This window comes from Desmodus rotundus, chromosome 4 (genome assembly GCF_022682495.2).
Source record: "Desmodus rotundus isolate HL8 chromosome 4, HLdesRot8A.1, whole genome shotgun sequence".
Lineage (NCBI taxonomy): Eukaryota > Metazoa > Chordata > Mammalia > Chiroptera > Phyllostomidae > Desmodus > Desmodus rotundus.
In genome coordinates this window covers 48477537-48501524 of record NC_071390.1, presented here as the reverse complement: position 1 = coordinate 48501524, position 23988 = coordinate 48477537, and the positions used below count along the sequence as shown (strand labels likewise).

Here is a 23988-nt window from a genome sequence, read left to right as displayed (position 1 = left end):
TCCATTGTATGGCTATCCAATATTTTTTTTACCCATCCGTCAGATGATGGACATTTGCGTTGCTTCTCCTTTTGGCTATTATGAATAATGCTGCTGTGAACATCACCAACAAGTATTTGTGTGAACATGTTTTAAATTCTCTTGAGTAAACCTAGGAATGAAATTGCTGGGTCATATGGTAACTTTTTGTTTATCTTTTTTTTTTTTAAGACAGAGGGCAAGGGAGAGAGAAAGAGGGAGAGAAACATCAATGTGTGGTTTCCTCTCCCGCACCCCCTACTGGGGACTTGGCTGGCAACCCAGGTACATGCCCTGACTGGGAATCAAACCGGCAACCCTTAGGTTTACAGGCCGGCGCTCAATCCACTGAGCCACACCAGCCAGGGCTGTTTATCTTTTTGAGAGACTGCCAGACTGTGTTCCCACCAGCAATACATCAGGGCTCCAATTTTCCCACACCCTGACCAACACTTGTTACTGTCAGTCTTTTATTATAGCCATCCTGAGTGGGTGTGAAGTGCTGTTGCACAGTTTTGATTTGCATCTTCCTAGTGACTAATAATGCTGAGCATCTCTTCGAGTGCTTCTGGCCATTTGTAGATCTTCTTTGGAGAGATGTCTATTTAAATCCTTTGCTCATTTGTTAATCAGGTTACTGTCTTTATTGTTGAGTTGTTTTAAGTGTTGTGTTCCTTATATATTCTACATATGAGTCCCTCATCAGATATATGATTGCAAATATTTTCTTCCATTCTTTCTTTTTAATTTCTATGGTGTATAAAAATGTTTGATTTTGATAAAGTCCAATTTATCTATTTTTTCTTTTGTTGATTATACTTTTGATGTCATATTTTAGGCCATTGCCTATTCCAAGGTCACGAAGATTTACACCTATGTTTTCTTTAAAGTTTTATAGTTTTAGCTCTTAATTCAGGTCTTTGATCCACTTTGAGTTAATTTTTGTACATGGTGTGAGGTTGAGGTCCAACTTCATTGTTTTCCATGTGGAGATCCAATTATTGTACCATTTGTTAAAAAGAATATTTTTTCCCCATTGAATGGCCTTGGTATCTTTGTTGAAAGTCAACTAGCCATAAATGTGTGGGTTTATTCCTGGACTCTCAACTTCTATTCCAATGGTCTGTATGTTTAATCTTCGTGTCAGTGCCACACTGTTTTGATTACTGTAACTTTACAGTAAGTTTTTAAATAGAGATGTATGACTTCTTCAGTTGTGTTCTTCTTTGAAGACTGTTTTGACTATTCTGAGTTCTTTGCATTTGCATATTAATGATAGGATCAATTTGTTGATTTCTGCAGAGAAGTCTGTGGGGATTTTGACAGTGGCTATGTTTGATCTGAAGATCAATTTGGGAAGTATTGCTATCTTAATATTAAGTGTTCCCATCCATTAATACGGATGATTTTCCATTTACATAGGTCTTCTTTAATTTCTTTCAATGATATATTATAGTTCTCAATGTACACATTTTGCATTTGTTTTGTGAAATTTATTACTAAGTATTTTATTCTTTTTAATGCTGTTGCAAATAAAATTATTTACTTAAGTTTCACTTTTGGATTATTCATTGCTAATGCATAATTGGTTTTTGTACACTGATCTTGTATTCTGAAACCCTGCTGAACTTGTTTATTAGTTCTAATAGTTTTGTGTGTGTGGATGCCTTAGGATTTTCTATATACCAAATCATGTCATCTGTGAACAAAGATAGTTTTATTTTTGCCTTTCCGATATGGATGTCTTTTACTTCCTTTTCTTGCCCAACAGCCCGGGCTAGACTTACCCATGATTTTCCCCTTGAGGTCACATATTTTGGGTCTGGTTCTTACAAACCTCTCCTTGTATCAAGATCTGACTGATAGATAAAAATCACACAGCCATCTGGAGGCAGCGTTAGAAGCAGTACAATGTTGACCAGCAGGTGTGAGAGTGGACATCCTTGTCTTGTTCCTGATCTTAAAGGAAAAGCATCCAGCCTTATGCCGGTAAATATATCAGCTGTAGATCTTTCAGAGATGTTCTTTGTCCGGTTGAGGAAGTTTCCTTTTTCCTAGTTTGCTGAGTACTTTTCATCTTGGAAGGTGTTAGATTTTACCCAATGCTTTGTCTATACTTATTGAAATGATCACGTGGTTTTGTTCCTCAGTTAAGTTGTGGTTCAAGGGAGAGGCTTGCAGGAACCACAACAAAAATATGCAACCACAAGAAAAAAGCCAGAGAAGATACCACTCAGTTATTTAGGACAATTAGCATCACAGAAAGGGCTAAGGAACAAGGATTACAATAACATGTCCATGTATACATTTCCACATGATTGGAAATTTGTATAGGCTTGTTAATATTTTTCCTCTTCACCAAAACAATGTAAAACTTGAAATGAAAATAAAAATTATAGCTTTCATCATTGAAGTTTTTGTGATGTTCTGTGCATGCTACACAAACTGTTTAACTTAATCCTCACAACGATCTACAAGGCAGGTGTGATTTTTGCCCTCATTTAATGGAGTAAGAAACTGGCTCTAGGCCTCCCCGCTCCTAAGTGGAAGAGCCAGGATTCAAACTCATATTGCCTGGCGGGGCTCTTTATCCTTCTGTCCACTTATTCTGAGCTAAGAAAATTACAAGCAGCTCATACTTGACAATGCTGTATGTTTACAGTCAGTTTTCACTTCTCCCCTGAGAGGTCAATGGGAATGTGTCAGTAATCATCGCTTGTATCTACTGAGCACTGTGTGAAGCGGGTACTCACCCCTGGAACCTTCACGTGGCTCTGTGAGGCAGAGGCTACTGCAGCCCGTCTTTCACCATGAAAAAGCTGGGGTTCCGAGGGGACGGCAAATATTCTCACATCATGCTACCAGGAAGCAGAGCCACCAGGGCTCAACCCTGTCCGTCAAGTTAAACCGGGTCCACTCTCACCTCAGCACGCTCCCACCCCCGTCCTCTGCGGGCACTCACTGAGGGTGCAGTTTGTACAGGGTGCCATCCACGCCCACAGTGATCTTCAGGTGCTCGAGCCCCTGGTCTTCCCTCCTTTTCTCCACGATGGCGGCCATGCCCGCACCACAGAGCTGGGCAGCCCGACGGGACACAGCTCCACACACCTCCTTCACCACGATGCTGTCCTCGCATGTGCTGTCCAAGCCGAGCTGCTGCAGGATCCGCCTCACTTGGAGCAGGGCCAGCCGGTCGCTGCAGGCAAGAAGAACAAGACATCAGCACCTGCTTTGGGCGCCCTGGAATCTGCCTCACACAGCTCACATCCCCCCACCCCTAGATGTCCTGGAAGGAGAAAGAAAATGATCTGGACCATGGCTAAGTTGGAGCAGAATGCCACCCCCAGGAGTCCTATCATGCTTCAAAAATAAAGTGTGAGAACCTCCTATGTTCGGCATGTTCAAATCTATTTTCTCACTCAGAGCTATTACTAGTTTCAGCAAATGACACATCGGGTATCCATTTTTCAGAAGAGGAATCCGAGGTTCTGAGCGCCAGAGACTTGCCCACAGAGACCAGAGAGCAGGGATTCAAACACGCGCCTTCTCACACCACATCCTGCCTCTCCCACTGAGCCCACTAGCTCCTGGTACTCTGGCCCCATTCAGCTGGCCAACTGTCCCTTTGCAACTATTTTGATCTTGTGCTTTCTCTTCCCAACTAGACTACAGGCTCTTTGAGGGTAAGACTGTCGCCTCCGTAGCAGCCAGTCAGGGCTGTGTACCTTCAATGGGCAAATGAATAAATGACCACACAATGTACAGTCAGCATCTTCGTAAATGGGAACCTGCTAGGTCATGCAGAGACGCACCCATGGTGGGGACCCGTCAGCCTCGACTCTACACCCTGCTTACCCCACAGTGAACTTACAGAGCTCTGACTCCCCAGAGAAGTGACGGGGAGTTACAGCCTTGACTGTCGCAGGCACTACCCAGGGGAGGGGAGTATTATCAAGAGAGAACAACTGGGAAACAACCTCTGTGATGATAGAGCAGATTCAACAGGTAAACGGGGGTGTGGCCAGGCAATAAAATCTTTTGTAGACCTTAAAGATGAGTTTATATTTAATGCTACGGAAAATGCTCATGACGTATTAAGTGAAAAAATAAGCTATAAAAATACCACATGCCGCCCTGGCTGGTGTGGCTCAGTGGATTGAGTGCGAGCCTAAGAACCAAAGGGTCGCCAGTTCAATTCCCAGTCAGAGCACATGCCTGGGTTGCAGGCCAGGTCTCCCAGTAAGAGACACTCAAGAAGCAACCACACATTGATGTTTCTCTCCCTCTCTTTCTCCCTCCCTTCCCCTATCTAAAAATAAATAAAATTTTAAAAAAATACTACATGCCATATTACCTTGGTTTGTTTTTGTTTTTAAATAATGTTTGTCCTTGAACAACAACCAAAAAAAGCAGAAGGAAATCTATTCAGATGCTGGTAGAATTACCAGTAATTCTTATTTTCTTTCTTTGGCTTATGAATGAGTAATATTTATATAGGAGGAAAAAAAGTGGGGTTGTATTAGTATGTATAAAATTTCTTCCATAGTGCAGCCCTGCACAGTTTACCTAGTTCTTTCATACACGTTCCCTTCCTCGATCCTCAGAGCAATCCGTGGGGTAAAGCAGCAGAGCAATTATTTTTTTTATAGAGGAAATTAGGGTCCAGAGAGGTGAAGCTACCTGCCTTAGATCACACAGCACAGCCAAGGTAAGCAGTAGAGCTGAATCTTAAGCTCAGGCTCTGGGACGGTAAACCCAGGAGTCTTCCCCTGAGAATCACTGTCCTGCCCATTCAGCAACATGTTTTGAAATGGGCCACAGTCAGCATAGCACCTGCTATCTCCCCATTGGCACTGGATGGGGATTATCTTCTTTTATTGCATAAAAGCTTTAAAAAAATGCCTGTAGGAATCAAAGCATCTGAAGCAGACACCTTCAGTGGCAGGTGCAAATATCTGTGGAGGCAACAGGTCCTGACAACTTGCTTTGTCCAGGAACAACTTCCTTTGTATTCAAAAAAGCAAGGCCAAATAAGCTGATCTGTTTATCTCTTGCACACAAGCAAGAAACTATTTCTCCCACACAAAAGAGGACCCCTCTGGTCACCAAAGGTGAAGACTTTTAACTTGCACTTTTGCATCTGAGGAGTTGAAGACCAGATCAGAAAGAAGAATGCCAAAGGTTTGCTAAGCAACACTGCAGAAACGTAAAATCGCTGCTGCTGCTGCTGCTGCGGGTTCGACCACCACCCCCTTGAACAGCAGGAACTCCTCTGCAACGGTCCATCCGATTTCCCTCGGTAAGTGCACTGCTTTCATTTCTGAAGAGTTTTCTTGCCCTGAGTGGTGTGGCTCAGCTGGTTGAGCATCATCCCGCAAAGAGAAAGGCCATTGGGTTGATTCCCGGTCAGGGCACATGCCTGGCTTGCAGGTTCAGACCCTGAGAGGCAAGCCATCGATGTTTCTCTCTCACATCAATGTTTTTCTCCCTCCCTTCTCCTCTCTCTAAAAATAAATAAATAAAATCTTCTTTAAAAAGAAAGTTTTCTTTTTTTCCCAAAAATGATTTTTGGCTTCTTGGTACCTGGCCATAAAGACCAGGAGAATTAAATGAAGGGATGCAAATTGAGAAAAATTCCAAACACGAAAACTGCGGTAACAACCAGGGCTGGTAGGAAAAGTAGTGAGACTGACACGTCTGCACGTAACTGGTGGTAGTGGCATCTGGAACTATCTTTTTAAAAAAGTGTGTCCATAGGGAAATGCTTCTTTGAGCCAAATGCTTCTGCTCCTAAGGAAATAATTCATGAGATGCAAATGACTATGTGCACAAAAACAATAATTATGGTGTTACTCAGAATTGTAGAAATCTATAAATTATAATCTAGCCATAAAGGGGGGAGACTATAAATTATAATCTAGTACTAAAGGGGGAGTTTAGTAAATTATAGTATAGCAACCTAAGGCAAAATGATGCAGCCATTTAAAATAATTACACCGAAGAATTGATCTGGGAAGTTTCTCTTTCTAGAAGCATCCCAGCTAATAAACGCAGGAGTGATAGCATCATCACCACTCTACAATCTCCAGTGAAATCACAGATCTAAGCAGTGAGCATCAATCGTTACTGCTAACGTCATAAAAGAGAGACAGACAGACGATGCAGTACCCCTATGAAATATTCTTGTTTAAAACTCAACCCGGAATCTAACCATGCATCTGGGTCTAACTCTAAGTTTGTGGGAAATATCAGGGACAGAAAAAAATGCTAAATGCTGCAATCATCAAAATCTTTGACATAGGAAGAAACTCATAGGATAAAAGGATAGTTTCTTCGTCAAATACATTTGAAACAAGATAGGGCGGGAAAGTATCGATTCAAAACATATTTTTGAAAACCTATCAACCAAATTGCCCCGACTGGTCTGGTTCAGTTGATTGGGTGTTGTCCCACAAAGTGAAAGGTCACCGGTTCGATTCCTGGCCTGGGCACCTGCCTCGGTGGTGGGTTTGGTCCCCGGTTGGGGTCAGGGCATATACAAGAGGCAACCAATCTCACATCGATGTTTTTCTCCCCCTCTTTCTCCCTCCCTTCCCCTCTCTCTAAAATTAATAAATAAAATATTTTAAAATATATCAACCAAATACAAAGTATGGACCTTATTTGGATACTGATGTAAAGAAATAAACTGTAAAAACCATTATTTTTAGGCAATTTGGAAAACGGGAACACGATGGGACATTTTATGAGATTAAGGTTTATCATTAGCTATTTTGGGTGCAATGATGGTACTGTTTTTTTTTTAAAGAAATATCTTAGAAATATATTCTGAAATAGTTACAGAGGAACTCACATAAAAGGTGATTTTTGTTTCAAATGACTCCAGTTTGTGGGTGGGGAGGCAGGAGTATGTAAATGAACCCCGTCTGGCCATGAGTGGGTCACTGTTGAAGATGGGTTTGTTTTACTGTTCCTTCTACTCTTGTGTATGTCTCAAACTTTTCATAATAAAAAATCAAATAAAAACCAGAGTTGTAAATGAAAATTTGCATGAATAAACACTGAATAAACAATACACAGAATAATACATGTCATGGGACTACAATCATGAAAATATGTTAAAAAGTATTCAAGAACTTGAAAGGGAATATAATACGTAAAAATAAAAACAGCTGTATTTCGTGAGCATATGGGTGATTTTTTAAAATGACTTTTCCATAGTATTATGGACCTATTTTCTTTTCAGAAACAAACAAATATCATTTTCAGGCCTAAGCTAACTCCTGTGCAACCGTTTAGGAACCTCAGGGCCCGGGCAGGCTGTTGCCCTCCACCGCCCCCCACTGTGTGCACACCCTTGAGTGTGGTCCTGATGCAGCGGGAGCGGGGGCAGCCCCAGGAGGCAACCGCCTGCCTGATCCTGGCCTTACTGTTTTATTATTTTTTTAATATATTTATTGATTATGCTATTACAGTTGTCCCATTCCCCCCCTCACTCCTCTCCATCCTGCCCACCCCCTCCCTCCCACATTCCCCCCTATAGTTTGTGTCCCTGGGTCATACTTATAAGTTCTTTGGCTTCTACATTTCCTACACTATTCTTACCCTCCCCCTGTCTATTTTCCACCTATCATCTATGCTACTTATTCTCTGTACCTTTCCCCCCCTCTCCCCCTCCCACTCCCCTATTGACAACCCTCCATGTGATCTCCATCTCTATGGTTCTGTTCCAGTTCTAGTTGTTTGCCTAGTTTGCTCGTTTTTGTTTTAGGTGTGGTCGTTAATAACTGTGAGTTTGCTGTCATTTTTACTGTTCATATTTTTTATCTTCTTTTTCTTAGGTTAACTCCTTTTAACATTTCATACAATAAGGGCTTGGTGATGATGAACTCCTTTAACTTGACCTTATCTGAGAAGCACTTTATCTGCCCTTTCATTCTAAATTTAAATCTCACACCCGCCTAACCCTGGCATGACAGCAGCACGTCCAAGTCAGGGCCTCTCACACCGAGCAGGGGAACGTGATCGCATGTAACCTTTCAATCTGCGACAGGAACTTGGTTTCAAAGATGCCCCTGGTCCGGAGACGCTCTGAAATCTGCCCACGGAAGAGGAGCCCCTGCTTCGTCAGGTCAATGAGGATCTGCCGCACAATCTCCCCCAGGTACATGCCACTGGTCATTTTCTCGTATCTGTTTGGGGAAGAGGGATAAGGCTGGTGAGAGCAGGAAAATCAGCGCTGATGAATGGTTCCCAAGAGACCACGGGTCGGGCTGTGGAAGGCACAGCATTGGCATCTGCCAGCTGCCTGGCTCGGAGTGCTTCAGAGTGAGCAGCAGGCCAGAGAAGTGCAATGAGGTGGGGAGCCAGGCTTTGGAGCCGTGTTGACCAGGACCCATGTCCCTGCTCTGCCACACGGTAGGGCCATGACCTGAGCAAGCACTAAGCTATCAATAAAACACGGAACAAAACACTGACCCCACAAGGCTATTGAGAGGCAAGTTATCGGGCATACGGTAGGTGCTGAGCAAAAGCTAGATCCTCTCCTGGCCCCAAAGCCAGTTCTCCTTGGCTTTGTATTACAAATCTGTTCTACCAGAGATTTTCATAGCCTTATACTTGAAAAAAATCTGTCCCACTAGAGATTCTCCTAGTGGGAGTCATCAGAGAATACATTTAAACTGCACACACCAGGGGTGCTCAAAAAATGTCATCTCCCTGTCCCCTTTCTATCAGGCTGTGAGCAACATGAGGGGAGGGGCAAGAGAAGGTGCTTTGTCACCAACAGGCACTGACCAGGCACTCTGCACAGGTAAGTGTGACAGGTATCAATTGCAGGGGTGCAGGGCTGGACCCCCAGCGCCTGCAGGGTCAAATGGAACCCTGAGAGCGCCTGCGGCTTGGGGGCTGGACGAGTGTGTTCTTTTCACTGCTCAGGCCCTAACGTGAAACCGAGGAACCAAGGTGAAACAGACAAGTGTGCTGTCCCCTTAAATTCTTGCTCCAAAAATAGAAGCCTCCAGTGGGTTCAGCCACAAAACTAAGTCAGAAGGAACTTGCCCCATGAGAAGAGCCATGATACTCAGATGCCCCACCTTGGTTCAAAGATAAATACATTTATCAGGATTTTTCTTTTGGGGGCAGTCCCTGGCTCAGCTGGGCTTACTACAACCCACCTGCCTTCCAGCCACAAAGACTAGTGCCAAAGGAAGCTAAGCCTCTTCTCTACAGCGTCCTCATTCCACAGTTTGAGAATGCCGGAACATTTGTGGCCCAGGCACCCCTTTACATTGCCTGTCTGCTCAACTTCTGCATTTGGCTACTGCCTATCTCAACAAATCCGCACTTCCATCTCATTTTATATATTAAGACCCCGAGTTTAGTTGTGGCTGGATAGTGAAACATTTACTCTCTGGTACATTATAGAAGAGGTTTGCTAGCCCCGGTTCTAATGCACAAGCCCAGGTTAATCATCAATTCCTTGCACGATAGCTCTATCCCTACCCACTCCTTTCTCTCCTACTCAGGAAGTATATGGGGATGCAAGTGAAAATGTAATCTATTTTTTAAAAAAGAACCATTCACTATTTTCAGTACGTTTAGTATGATTAGTAATTGGAATACACCTCACAGGCGATTGTGACCCAGGCTGCAACATGACATCCTGGTTGAGAAACAGGACTCCCCCATCCTCCCCTGTGGCCACGTCCTCACCCCAGAACAACAGAGGCAGCAACCTGGCAGCCAGCTCCAGAAAGTCTGAGGCTTTGGACTTCTGAATTGGACCTCCCAGAAGCCCATCCTGAGAGGGCCCATGGAGTCACCGTACTCTTGCTCTGTGACACTGGCCCACAGTAAATGGACTTCTTGACAGTCTCCACCTCACTTCCAAAGCCAACACTAGCCCTTATGGTATCTTATGGAAATCAGAAAAAGGCAACCCAGCTTCTGGTCAAGATGGCGACATAGACAGACATGGCTTCCCTCTTCCCACAACCACATCAAAATTACAACTAAAATACAGAACAACCATCACTCAGGAACATCAGAAATTGAGTTGAATGGAAGTCCGACAACTATGGAACTGAAGAACCACATCCATCCAGTCTGGTAGGGGGCTGTGGAAGTGGACCGGGCTGGCCTCACACCCACGTGGATAAAAATTCAGGGATATCTCAGGAGCAAGGAGTCCCAGATCCACACCAGGCCACCAGCCCGGGATTCCAATGTCAGGAAGATAAGTCCCCACAAGTGCTGGCTGCAAAAACCAGCAGAGATTGAGTGAGTGGAGGAGGCTGATGGAGCACTAAGCAGTTCCTCTTGGGGAACCCACACACAGACTCAAGTACTCAGACTCATTCCCTCTGAGCTCCAGCACCGGGGTGGCAGCTTGAAGGGCACCAGTTGTAGACAGGGAGAGAAGGAAGTTTTTGGCATCAGGTCGAGCAGAGACCATTGTCCTTTTGTTGGGCCCTCCCCCTACAGAGCCAATAGGCTGGCGCCATATCTGAGACTCCATCAACCTGGCTAACACTGTGAGACCCACCTTGGAGATCCCCAGTGTCTCTTCCCCACCCAACTTACAGGCCCACCCAAGCTGCTTTTCTGTAAGAATGGCTGGTCTTGGCTCCTAAATCCTATCAAACAAGCAAGAGCTGGCTTCAGTGAGCCCTAGCAGCAACCAGATTAGAGTCACAGCTTGCTTCACCTGGGAATTTCTAAGCCCAGCACAAGTAGCAGCCATCTCAGATTGCTTTACAGCTCAGGCAGGGCGCCCAGGGCAAAACACAGGTGGGGGCTGACCTTGGCCTGCACCACTGGGGAAACCCCAGGGCCAGCACACCCACTGGACAGCTACAGACCATATTGGAGCACCACCACCCTGTCCCTACACAGCTTATCCTCCATGAAGGACAGAGGTTAGTGGTCAGTGGTCACAGCCAGTCCTTCCAGCCAACTGGCCTGGGTAAATCCCTCAAATTGACCTGCCAACAGCAACCAAGGCTCAAGTACAAGAGGAACTTGTACTCGGCCCACACAAAGGGCACACCTCAAGTAACCAGCTGGGGTGATAGGGGAGGCCGTACCACTGGACCCTACAGGACACCTACTACATTAGACCACACTACCAAGACAGGGAGTCATAGCAGCTCTACCCAATGCATAGAAGCAAACATAGCAGGCTGCCAAAATGAGCAGACAAAGAAACATGGCCCAAATGAAAGGACAGATCCAAACTCCAGAAAAACCTAAACGAAATGGAGATAAGCACTCTATCAGATGCAGAGTTCAAAACACTGGTTATAAGGATGCTCAAGGAACTTAGTGAGGACCTCAGCAGCATAAAAAAGACCCAGTCAGAAACGAAGGACACACTGATTGAAATAAAGAACAATTTAAGGGAAACAACAGTAGAGTGGAAGAAACCAAGAATCAAATCAAATATTTGGAACATAATGAAGCAAAAAACAACTATGCAGAACAAGAAGAAAAAAATAATTAAAAAAATGAGGATAGTATAAGCAGCCTCTGGGACAACTCTAATAGGTCCAACATTCGCCTCATAGGGGTGCCAGAGGAGAAAAGAGCAAGAAATTGGAAATCTATCTAAAAACATAGTGAAAGAAAACTTCCCTAAATTTGGTATAGGAAATAGACATGAAAGTCCAGGAAGCACAGAGAATCCCAATTATGACAGATGCAAAGAGGCCCACTCCAAGACACATTATTAAATGGCCAAAGGTTAAGGATAGATTCTTAAAAGTAAGAGAAAAGAAGTTAGTTTCCAGAAGGTTGCCAGATGGGAGAGGGGAAGGGGGAGAATGGGTGAAGACATGAGGGGATTGAGAAGTACAAGTGGGTAGTTGCAGAATAGCCACTGGGATGTAAAGTACAGTGTGGGAGATGGAGTGGCCAATGGTGGGGGGATTGCCTGAGGGAATGGGGGGTACTGGGTGAAGGGGAGGAAAGGGGGAAAGTCAGGACAACTGTAATAGCATAATCAATAACATATAATTTAAAAAAGAAAAAGACAACCCTTCTTTATATTGGAAATGTCATAGTATTTTGCTTTCGTTCAAATGAGACTGTATACTGCCATCTGATAGTGAATTCTAGGAAATATACAAAGCTATAGTGACTATGACATGAAAATAGCACCCGCCCCGCCCCGATCTGGTAAAGCTGTGTATGCCCAACCTACAGACATGTACACACGACATTCTCACCTCTGTTTGCTAGGGTTCAAGGAGCCCTCATCCACCTCCTTGTCATATTGGGTCCGGATGTCATCTATGCAGCCATTATCTCCAAATCCTCCCCACTCTGTGTTAATGCACATCTTTCCTTGGTCCCCTTCCACCATCTCTATGTTCCTCATCTCCTCCATGTAGCACACATTGCTGCCCGTTCCTAGAAGGAGTCGTGAAGAGACTTTAGTCTTTGGAAGACACCACCAGGTCGTAGAGAGGCAGTGGGGTGCAGTGGACAGGAATTTAGGCTTGGAGTCAGGTACAACTGGGTGTGGATTCCAGCTTTACCCTCATTGCTGAGTGACCTTAGACAAGTATCTCATCTTTCAGACGTCCAGATCCTTCATCTGTGAAAAGGAAGTAGTAATACCTGCCTTATATGAGGTCTGTCTGGAAAAAGTCCAGCCATCATTAATAATAACAAGAACGGTTTGCACATCAATGTACCCTGGCAGCCAAGGAGAGTGGACTGGAATGCACATGTGTGAACAATAACAACTTTACTGTACTAGTTAGTGGGGGCAGGAGACACCTTTGAGTGAGCATGTGTATTGTGCGGATTTTGTCACATTCAAAATGACTGAGCAAGTAGAGCAATGAATCTGCATCAAATTTTGCATTAAGCTTGAACAGTCCTCCATGGAAACTATTTGGATGATTCAGAAGGTCATGGTTCTGGGCAACTAGGGACCGGCAGCTTCATCACAACAATGTGCCTGCTCATGGATCAAGTCTTGTGCAGTTTTTTGGTGAAACATCAAATCACCCAGGTGACTCAGTGCCCTTACAGCCCAGATTTGGCACCCTGCAACTTCTGGCTTTTCCCAAAACTAAAATCACCTTTGAAAGGGAAGAGACTTCAGACCTTTAATAAGATTCAGGAAAATACAACGGGCAGCTGATGGCAGTTGGGAGAACTGTGTGAGGTCCCAAGGTGCCTACTTTGAAGGGGACTGAGGCGTCATTGTCCTGTATCGTTGTTGTCCTGTATCATCATTGTTCTTGTATCTTATATCTTCTTCAATAAATGTCTCTATTTTTCATATTACGTGGCTGGATACCTTCTGGACAGACCTTGAAAATTTGTGATTTTAAAAAATGAGATGATGTTTGTAAGATTCCTCCACATAGTAAGTATTCAATAAATGGTGATGTTGTTATCATCATCATCATCATCATCACCATTGTTAAGCTACACACACACAAAGTGAGCTTCCAAGTAGTCATAGAGTTGCAAGAGTCCATAGGGACCATGAGGAATCACCTAGTCTTTTTTTTTAAGATTTTATTTATTTATTTTTAGAGTGAGGGGAAGGGAGGGAGAAAGAGAGAGAGAAAAACATCAATATGTGGTTGTCTCTCACACACCCTACACTGGGGACCTAGCCCACAACCCAGGCAGGTGCCCTGATTGGGAATTGAACCAGCGACCCTCTGGTTTGCAGGCTGGAGCTCAATCCACTGAGCCACACCAACCAGGCCGAATAACCTAGTCTTGGACAAGCAAATGTTTGGCATGTCTTTTCTTCCTTGCCCATGACCTGGTCTCAGAACTGTTCTCAACACAACAGTCCAGGCAACTATTATATTTAATCAAATAAGTTCACCTCTTTTATCTCCTATACCTAGCCCCCCCACCCCACAGATGAGAAAATTCAAGTCCAGACACAGTAAGTAAGCTGCCCAAGGTCACAAAGTAGGTCCTGTTAGAGTGAGATGAAACCTCTTACCTGGCATCAAAGACATCTGAATATATTTCCATCTTCTTGTTCTACCTACTGCTCACCCCCAGGAACCCCAGACAACCAACTGAAACAACCTTGGCAGACTGTCATTCCTTAACCTGTGCCTGTCAGTTGGAATGCCCTTCACCCCCATCTCCACCTGTTCAACTCCCACCCTTTTCCCCAACTCTTAATGACAGTCATGCCCCTGGAATCCACCCTGGTTTATAATCACTGCCAGAGTTCTCCCAAAGACCCTTAAAATGCCTACATCACCTCAGGCCTTTCCCTTCTTCTCTCTCAGGTTTCTTTCCAACTCTTTCCCATCCTGTGCACCCTGAGAGCCAGCAAGGATCCCAGAACAGAGGAGGTGTGCATTGGAGCCAGCCTCAGGCCAACATGACTCAACTGAGGCCTCCTTCCTCCCCGGATAATCTGCTCCAAGACCCTAATCTGAAAATCCTCTCTTTTTATATCATTCCCTTTCCTCCACAGAAAGGATAACCTTGGCTTAGTACTCTTAATGAAGAAAAACATTAGTTAAGATTTAGGAGTTAGGAAACCTGGAATCAGAATCTGAACTTCATCTCTGCCTTGGACAAAGCCAGCTTCAGAGCCTCTGTGTAATGGGAGAATGGACCCCATCCCTCACTATGTTAAGAAGGAACCTCCAAGAATCAGATGGAAGTAGGCCTTGTCTGACCACTCACCTGCAATCAGGCCAATCTCACAATTAGGATCTTCATAGCCACAGGTCATCATGGTCCCCACTGTGTCATTCACAACTGCAACTATGTCCAGGTCAAACTCCTGCAAAGGAAGCAGCTCCACTGTAGGTAGAACATGGAAGCCCAGCAGACTCAGAAGGGGCATATCAACCCAAGGTGGGGGTTGGGTGTGAGACACAGTGGTCAGTCAGAGGACTGGACATAGGCTGGTAGAATGGGGGCCTGGGGGAAGGGGCTAGGTCAGGCATGAGCCTCAATGTCGTATCATACATTTCTCCTCTTGATGGCTTCCCTGAGCATGTCCACCATGTCTTCTCCCTCACAGTCAGTAGCCTTAAAGCCCTTGGTCCACTCAATAAGCATTGCCTGAAAGAAAGGAGGGGAAATTCACTCGAGCAGTAGTTTTCTGGGACCGCTGTACAACCTCAACATCTAGCAGGTTGTCAGATATGTGTGCTGTTGACTGCTTGCATCTCTGCAGCCCTAACACTAGCCCTAGAGGCCTTACAAAGGAGGATCCTCAGACAGGGTCCACTGCTGAGGGAGATAATTGCTGCAACTCATACTCATCAGTGGTCAGCTGGTGTTCCCTGGCCATGACGACAGAGAGCAAAGGCCTGGATCATAGTGATCCCGCTGCTAATGCAGCCAAAGGCAGATTAAAATATGATTAAAGGTAAAGCCAAAGAGTGTTTATTAAAGCATTGTTCCAGAGTAAAACACTAGAGGCATCCCGTCATTCCAACACCATGGACCTATCATCTTGTACATCAATACAGGAAATGTTGGATAGTCATACAAACTCACGCTGTGAGAGAAGATTAGAGGTTAGAGAAAGATGCTCACCATACACTGTCAGGTGAACACACATGAAACAAGTGAATGGTGAATTATTCTACTTCTCCATTTAAAATATCTCTCCTTCCCTAGTGCTGTCTCTCCCCCTTGGCAAAAAATCTGAAACAAGGGGTGGATAGTTGTTTCTCTGGATGCAAGATTATGGGTGCTTTTTAGTCTCTCTTGTTTGTCTGTATTTTCTAATTTTCTTAAAATTAGCAGGTATAATTTTTTATAATACTAAGAAAAAAGTATTTTTAATTTTTAAAAGGAAGCAAAGGCTATCCTGTTAGCCAAGAACAGCAGTTAGTGTAGCCTCAGGCTCCAGAGCCTGGGGGCGGGGGCAAGGGGGGCGGTGATGGCTGGTGAGGGCTGATGGAGCTGTGCCATCTAGGCCAGGAGAGCTCCGGGACAGCAGAGGTGGCCGGTATCTCTGACGGCAATGCTCCCAGCCCCAGGGGCTGGAAGGCACCTCACCTGAGGCCCTCAACCCCAGCCTCCCTCCTTCTCCCTACAGTCCTTGGAAAGTTGGGCTCCCCTGCTTCTTTCCTGGCAGATTTTGTAGGACATTAGAGATGTACTCCCAACTGAAAAATCTCTTTTTAGTTGCAACCACACAAAAACAATGTTTTTTTTAAAGTCTCTTTTTTCTCCCCAGCCATCAGTGGCTTTGCTCCATTGGTTCCCCTCCTTTTAAGCTGTGTCTTCATGAGCCTGTCAGACCTTCTGGGGGTTGTGTCAAAGCTCCCAGTGTTCTGGGTCAAAAGGAGCAACTGTGTCCTGGAGCCTGTTGGTCATTCAGGACCACGGACAGCCACACGCGGGTCCACAACCCCCACCCCCAAGTGTGTATTCAATGACAGCAGTTACACAGGGATGCATTGCCACTGTAAAAAAATTAAAGTCCCTTATAACTCCCCACGCCCCAGCCTGAGAGCTAGCCTCTACTGCCTCTGATATGAGTGCTGCCAGACCTCTTTCTGTTTACATGTATTTTTAAGTAAGTTCATGTTGTGTATGGACTGCTGCAATTTGTTTTTCTCAGTAACAAATCTTCCAGACCTTTCCAGGTCAGTTAACATAGATCTGACATATTCCTGCCCTCAGTGAATATTTTGTTCACTGAGCAAAATATTCCTCAAGTATAATTACACAAAAATTTAAAAATCCACAAAACTTAACTATACATTAAGTACTATTTTTATCTCCATTTTTCAAGTGAGCAAACCAAGATCCAGAGAGGTCGAGTAACTTGCCCAAGGTCACACAGCCAGTAAGTGTAGAAGCCAAGATTCAAACTGAGACAAAGAGCTTCCAGACCCACGCACGCTCTTAACTAGTCCACTGTGCTGTCCCCCAGTTCGGGAGGTAACATCAGGAAGCTCTTAGAACAGTGTCTCACACAGAGTGAGCACTATAGTTGTGTTTGTTAAGTAAAAACCAATAGCTTCCATATGATTGATAGACTATAATTTACTTAGTCTCTTTCTATTGCCAGACATTGGTTATTTCTAATTTTTCATTAGAAATTACTAAAAAGCAGTGTTGTAGTGAACATCCTCATTCATTTCTCCTGGGGCACACGTTTAAGGAACGGAATCTTGAGGAGTGGATCTTCTGGCTCTTAGCATTCTGGCATTTTTAACTTTGCGAAATCAGCCTTGTAACCAGAGAGTGCAGCCTTGTGAACCCCTCTCCCTCCGTTCTCTGAGTGGGTGGCGTGGCGTGGGGTGGGGTGGGCCTCGACGCATTGGCTGTCACTGCGTTCTCAGAGCCCTGGACAGCTCCGCTCCCCTTCTGATTTTGCACCTCCACTTCGGATGAGCCCTGCGTGCCTCGATTTCCTTGTGAAATATGAAGTAGGATAGAAAATATAGAATGTAATGTGCACAATAAGGATTTTTTTTTTTGGTTTTGATTATATCCATGTAAGTGTGCTGTGCATTACAGCCAAAATATCAACAGTTCAAACAAAACCACTGAGTCGAGAGCGTGCCCCCTCTGAGCCTGGTCCACAGCCAGTGTGCTGGGTTGGGCCCCTCCACCACCACTTATGAGTGTAGCACCTCAGACAACTCACTAAACCTGTCTGCACCCCTATTTTGCTCCACTACAAAACAGTGATTAAAAACGGTGTGTATATATACAGTGGAATATTAGCCTTAAAAAGAAGAGAAATTCTGATGCGTGCTACAACAGGGAGGAGCCCTGAGGACTTTATGCTCAGTGAAATAAGACAGTTACAAAAGGCTATGGCATGACTCCACCTGCAGCAGCCGAATCCACAGAGAAGGAAGGCAGAAGGGTAGTTGGCAGAGGCTGGGCGGAGGGGGATGGGAAGTTACTGTTGAGTGGGTGTGCAGCTTCAGTTTGGGACGATGGAAAAGTTCAGAAGATGGATAATGATGATGGTTGTACAAAAATGTGAATGTGCTTAATACCACCAAACTCTACACTTAAAAATAAAGTGTTGGCCCTGGCCGGGTAGCTCAGGCGGTTAGAGCATCGTCCCAATACACCAAGGTTGTAGGTTCGATCCTCAGTCAGGATGAACCAATGAATGCACACATAAGTGGAAAAACAAATCGATGTTTGTCTCTCTCTTTCTCTTTTTCTTTTCCTTCCTATCTCTAAAATCAATAAATTTAAAAAAATAAAGTGTTAAATGTCATGTTATGTATATTTTACCATTATCATTAAAAATGATAAAAAATACAGCAAAACAAAAACAGTGTGTGGCTCGTGGAGACACTGAGTGGACTAAACAAGATCCTAACAAATCTTCGGTGCCCCTCTTCTTATTATTACAGCACGAGTGCTCTGGGCGACCTGCCGTGCTGAGCAGACCTCCGCCTGGACGCTGAGTGGCGTTCGGCTTTTATGCCTTGGTTGGCATGAGCCTGTCAGAGACAGACAGGGCTCCATACTCATGGGCTGGTGAATGTGCTTCTACCCCAGAATTTCAAGAAAGACCTTGTGATACATGTTTCTAAATTATTATGAGTAACATGTTAAAATTATTATTCTTGATGTTCTTCAAGGTCAATTAAGTAAGTGTCCAGGTGATAAATCCCTTCTGAGAGCCTAATGTGAGGGAAGAAGAGCACTTCTTTTGATGCGCCGGGAAGCTTCTGCTCACCAGACGATAAAGACCCTGCAGCCCGCTGCGCTCCCTGTTTACGGGGGCTGCCCAGAAAGACGCTCGCACTACTGCTGCCCAAGTGTTACAAGTGGCCTAACCTCTTCCCACCTCTCCACTATGTGATTTGATCTTGTTTTAATAGTGCTCTTATGTACGTGTCCCTCTATTGTTTATTACCCTCAATACTTGTGTGAACTTCAATAGAAAAAATAATGAAAAATGCAACATAATAGAAACATTAAATAGTTAAAATTCTCAATCATGTTTCTCCAGGTGCCCTGCCCTAAGACCCCTGAATAACATGAACAGTGACTCAGAGGTACCTTGGGACCCCCCTAGTGGAGGGGGGAAGCCCCAGGCTGCTGTACTCTGGCGGCTGTCTCACCTTGTCGATGCTTGTCTGCCTGCAGGGGAACGAGAACGTGAAGCCCAGAGGCAGCTGGGCTCCCTTGAGGCCCATGTAGTCCAGGAAGTCGGCGATGCACTGCACGATGTGGTCAAACAGCTACGGGGAGAGAGTGGCAGTCATACCAGGCTGGCGGTGACACAGGGTGGCAGGCTGGCACCTTGGAGCACAGAACCCTCAGCCCGACTTTTACCTCCTCGCCGGTGCCCTGCATGATCTCCAGAGGGATGGCGAAGATCTTGTGGTACATTCGCACCGACCTTCGTCCACTTCGGATCTTCACCAGCAGGACCCGGAAGTTGGTTCCCCCCAGATCCAGGGCGAGGAACTTTCCTTTCTCTGCGGTGGAGAGAGTGAGCGCTCCGTTCCACCACCGTGCAACGAGCAGGGACTCGTGTGAGGCATTGGGGGGAAGAGGAGACGAAGATGAGAGGCAGACTCAGAGCCTGCCCCCCCAGAGCTCAGGGGGGCGTGGAGGGGCGTGGAGGTCACCGAGCACTGTGTCAGAGGACTGGGCAGCACTTGTCTGAGGCCAGCCTGCTTTCTGGTGTCTGGGAAAGGCCACACATGATACTGATGCCCAAAGAGCCCCTGGGGGTGAAGCAGGCCAGGCTGCCCTGACTCCCAGGGACTCCGAAAGTTGGTTCCATACTGTCTGTGTGGCCGAGAGGAATTGTTCATCCCCTCCCCGGATTCCCACACCCCACCTGACATTTAATACTATCAAGTTGTTAGTGTTGAGGAGTGAACCATATCAAGTTCACCCCTCAACACCCAATACCACCCACCGCCTTTTACTTCTCCAACATCGCAGGGCATCGCCATCTGCTCTGTGAAGACTCGCCCTGCTCTCTGCCTCACTCACCCTGCCAGAGCCACGCCGATCGTTTGCTGCTCCTTGAATTTGTCAAGGACATCTCTCTTACCCCTTCCCTGCCCTTTCTTCACAGCACCCGTCATTACATGGCATCATGTGGCGTTTGTTTACTGTCTGCTGGCCCAATGGCACGGCAGCTCAACAAGGGTGGGGATCGAGTTTTCCTCATTGTTATATCACCGGGACTAGAACAGAGCCTGACACATAGCAGTTCTTAGCAAAACTTTGAGGGATGAAGGCAGGATAATAAAAGGGACAAAGGGATCAGTAATTGAACAGGACCTTTATTGCTCTCAGCCCCCCCACCTCCCACCCCACGTAGACTCAAAGGATATTGGCTTTGGAAAAGATATCGTTTTGGTTGAGAGACCCAAAGTACAGTAACGTGACCTTACGTATGTCATCTAACCCCTCCGAGTCTCAGTTTTGGCATCCATGCAATGAGACTCATTCTCTCTGTATGTAACATGCAAAGTGGTTGTGAGGGTGAAGTGAAATGTTCAAAAACAAACCACGGGATGAGGTGGCCCATGAGGTGCGAGGAGGGGAAGTAACCTGTCTACAGAACTGACTCCACTGTCGAGCAGCTCCCCTCGGCCGAGCACAGAGGACTGGGAGAAAGATCAGGGGTCGACCAGAGGCAGGAATGTTGAGAGGGGAGAGAGCCACGCCTCGGGAGAGAAGAGAGGCAGAGAAGCTGGCAGGAAGACAAGCCAGATGACTCCAAGTGTCCAGATGGCAGCTGCTGGGGACAGCATCTGGGTCTTCTGTTTGCCAACAATGTGGGGTACACTCCATGGTCTCAACTACACAGACACACACCCATACCCTAACTGAAGTACTCTTTCATTGCCGATGCCTCGGAGCAACCATGGCAAAGAGATTCAGAAGGAGTACTGACCTTCTCCCCTACTCCCCCACCCGTCATCACAGACATGAATCCAAAGCTCTCAGAAAAACTTAACTGGATCTAAGGAGGTTTATGGGAGTTCTGGGGCCCTTCAGGAAAGAGAGCTGCATGCATGGCCCACCTGTGCCATCCGGCATCCCGCAGACGTAGGTGGGCAGCATCTTGACTGTGGCCAGCAGGTGGGTGTCCCTCTTCAGCCCATACTCGAGCTCAGCCCGCATCTTGTCCTGCACACCCACAAGGTGCTCTCGGGTCAGCTGGAACAAAGCCAGCACCTTGTCAATCTGCTTCCGCTGGGCCTGCACCCGGGAGGCCACCGCTGTCACCATGGCTGCCCCCTTGGTGCTGCCACTCTCCGACAGGAGGAAGCGGACGTCACAGTTCGGGACCAGTCTCCTCACCACCTTGTGCAGGCGTTTCGGGTACCTGAAAGCAGGGGTGATGGCAAAACATGTGATGGTTATAAAGGCCCGGGCCCAGCCAATGGGAACACACACAGGTGTAGCAGTGGAGTGGGGTCTTTAGGAGCTCTGCTGGGCCAGGACTCACTCCTTTAGTTGCTAGGTGGTACAGGGGCAGGGCATGACTGGGGGAGGGACTGGGCAGCTGGGACAGTGGAGGGGACACTCAGGAGGCTCAAAGAAGTGGCTATTTTACCACTAATATTTCAACTAATAGGGCATGTCCATGCATAACGTATTGGCCAGACATCATCTCTGTCCAAAGGGGAAGGGTTCTGTCCCCAGCTCTTTCCAGGGGTACCTGCCTGACTTCCAATACCACCCCTGTTAGCCAGAGAGCCTTTGCACTCCCTCCTTCTGAGAAATTCTCATTTCTACATGTTTTCCTACCAGCATCCCTCATGTGAACTTGGCAACCTCTGTCATCCCAATTTTTCCCCATCTATAACTGGGTGTGTTTTTCCAGTCCTGCCACACAGTAGGTATTCAAAAATAATGGATAGATAGATGAATAGATGGATAGATGGGTGGCCAGATGGCTAAACACAGAAATGGATGATCTTGCTAGTCAAGCAATCAGTGGCTTCAGCAGGATATTTCTCTAAGAATAATCCCCCAAAGCAACCCAGCCAGCTAGATGGATGCATCTCTGAATTCGGCCTTTCCCCTGAATTCTCAGAACCAACAGGAGATGCTTGGTTCCAGAGAAGCAGCTTAGTTTAGAGAGACCATGGGAACTCTGTTCCAGGGGAGGCACATTTGGGGGGGATGGGGGCTGCAGACAGCACTCACTGAGGGTGTATCTTGTAGAGTGTGCCATCCATGCCCACCGTGGTCCGGAGCCGCACCAGCTTCTTATTCTCCTGGAGGCGTGCCAGGATAGCGGCGAGGGCCGCCGCGCAGAGATTGGCTGACCGGAAGGAGACGATGGTGCAGACGTGCTGGACCGCAACACAGTCAGCCTCTGAAGGCTCCAGGCCCAGATCCTTGAGGATCTCCCTTGTATTGGCAAGGCCTTCTTTATACCTGGCCAGAGGACAGGAATGAGAGGGCCACCCTTTCCCATCCCATGGCAGTCCCCCTCGGAGAACCAGCTTTCTCACCTCTCAGGACTGTGAAAAGAAACAGCCTGGCACATAGTCATACAATAATAATAACAATATGAAAACCAATCGCAGGAGCCACCCTTTACCGAGCACTCACTATGTACCAGGCACTTGTCTAAGGATCTGACACATAGCAACTTAATCCCCACAACAACCCTGGGGGGAATTTTGTCATTACCATGTTGTACAGAAGAGAGACCTAAGGCACAGAGAAGGTAAGTAACTTGTCCACTGTCACACAGCTAGTAAGTACAAGGGCCAGGATTTGAACTCAGGCAATTAGATTACAGAGTCCACCCTTTTAACCACCTTGTACTATACTGCCTTTAGCTGAAACTCAGTCCCTGTCAAGTTCTGCACAAATACAGACTCTGGGAGTCAGATGCCATTTCGTCAAGCTCAGGATCTACACTGATTACAAAGCTCAAGGCAAAGCCAGGGTTTCTAAGCTGGAGCAGAAGGACCCTGAGTTGACTGGGGCCACACCCCACCGCAGGGACCCGTGTATGAGGCCTCAGATCAGCAAAGCCAAAGCCAGTCCCCAAGAGGACCGGGTAGAGAAGGCTCTTGCTATAGTAGGCGTTCTTAACTTGAGTTCCATGCGTGGGCTTTCATGGGTCCGAAGACGCCCTGATACTATAAGCAAAATTGTGTACATTTGGGTCCAGACCTTGAGTCAGATTCTCAAAGGGTCTGTGACCCTAAAAATTTTATAAGTCACCATTTTAGGGAGGCAGAAGGCAACAAAACATGAAGAGGGTGCAGACCTCCATCAGCAGAATCCCAGGCCGATGAGACCAGCAGCGAGAAGCCACATCTGAGACATGGCAGGCATTGCCAACCCACCTCAAGCTGTGACCAGGTCGAAAACCAGCCTGGTGAAGAAGGAAGATCTGGCCCCTTCTCTGGTCCCACAACGGCTGCCCACCCGGAACTAACCCCCTGTGGAGTCAAGGTGGGAGGGGCCTGGCCAGCAGCTTACTTCTCCATGGCAGCCACGTGCCAGGTCTCAATCGCACCCTTGGTGTGCAGGCTGGAGGATTTCTTGCCACTAAACAGGAGGCCTGCCTTGGCCATCTTCAGCAAGATGAGCCTGACGAGTTCGCCTAGGTACAGGCCGCTGATCATCTTCTCAAACCTGCAATTTGGTGAACAGATCATAGCAGCAACGCCTTTGGTTATGCAGCATCCTTTCCCAAAGCCAGGAGCATGAGTGGTGGGAGGGCCGCGCCAAGGGTCAGAAGGCCTCTGGCTCCATCCCGGCTTGGGGTGCCCTCTCCTCACCTAAACAAGGGGAGGGCGAAACAAGAGGAGATCTGAAGTTCTTTCCTGCTCACAAAGTGCTTGACTCCAAGAATCTATAACTCAGTCACCCCTGGCCATGGGGGTGTCATTCTCATATTAGGCATTAGGAATCTCAACTTTAGAGGCCTTGCAATACAAGGGTACTGTCCCAATCATGGCATGACAAATCCAAATTTCAGATGCTTCCAACTTCTACACCAAGCTTCTGTCCAAGAGAGAAGGA

At 46.4% G+C, this 23988-nt stretch overlaps 1 protein-coding gene across 2 annotated transcripts in view; it reads right to left on the bottom strand.

The window, feature by feature from the left end:
- The window catches only part of HKDC1 (hexokinase domain containing 1), a 47120-nt gene that overhangs the window by 4089 nt on the left and 19043 nt on the right, over nt 1-23988 (bottom strand). For both annotated transcript variants that reach the window (XM_024561251.4, XM_045196152.3), the window contains exons 8-17: nt 23443-23598; nt 22147-22380; nt 21015-21319; nt 19300-19445; nt 19086-19205; nt 14992-15087; nt 14704-14803; nt 12246-12429; nt 8055-8210; nt 2981-3214 (exon numbers count right to left, since the gene is read on the bottom strand). In XM_024561251.4, coding sequence (XP_024417019.2) covers nt 2981-3214; nt 8055-8210; nt 12246-12429; nt 14704-14803; nt 14992-15087; nt 19086-19205; nt 19300-19445; nt 21015-21319; nt 22147-22380; nt 23443-23598 — 1731 coding nt within the window. The remainder of the gene's footprint in view (nt 1-2980; nt 3215-8054; nt 8211-12245; nt 12430-14703; nt 14804-14991; nt 15088-19085; nt 19206-19299; nt 19446-21014; nt 21320-22146; nt 22381-23442; nt 23599-23988) is intronic.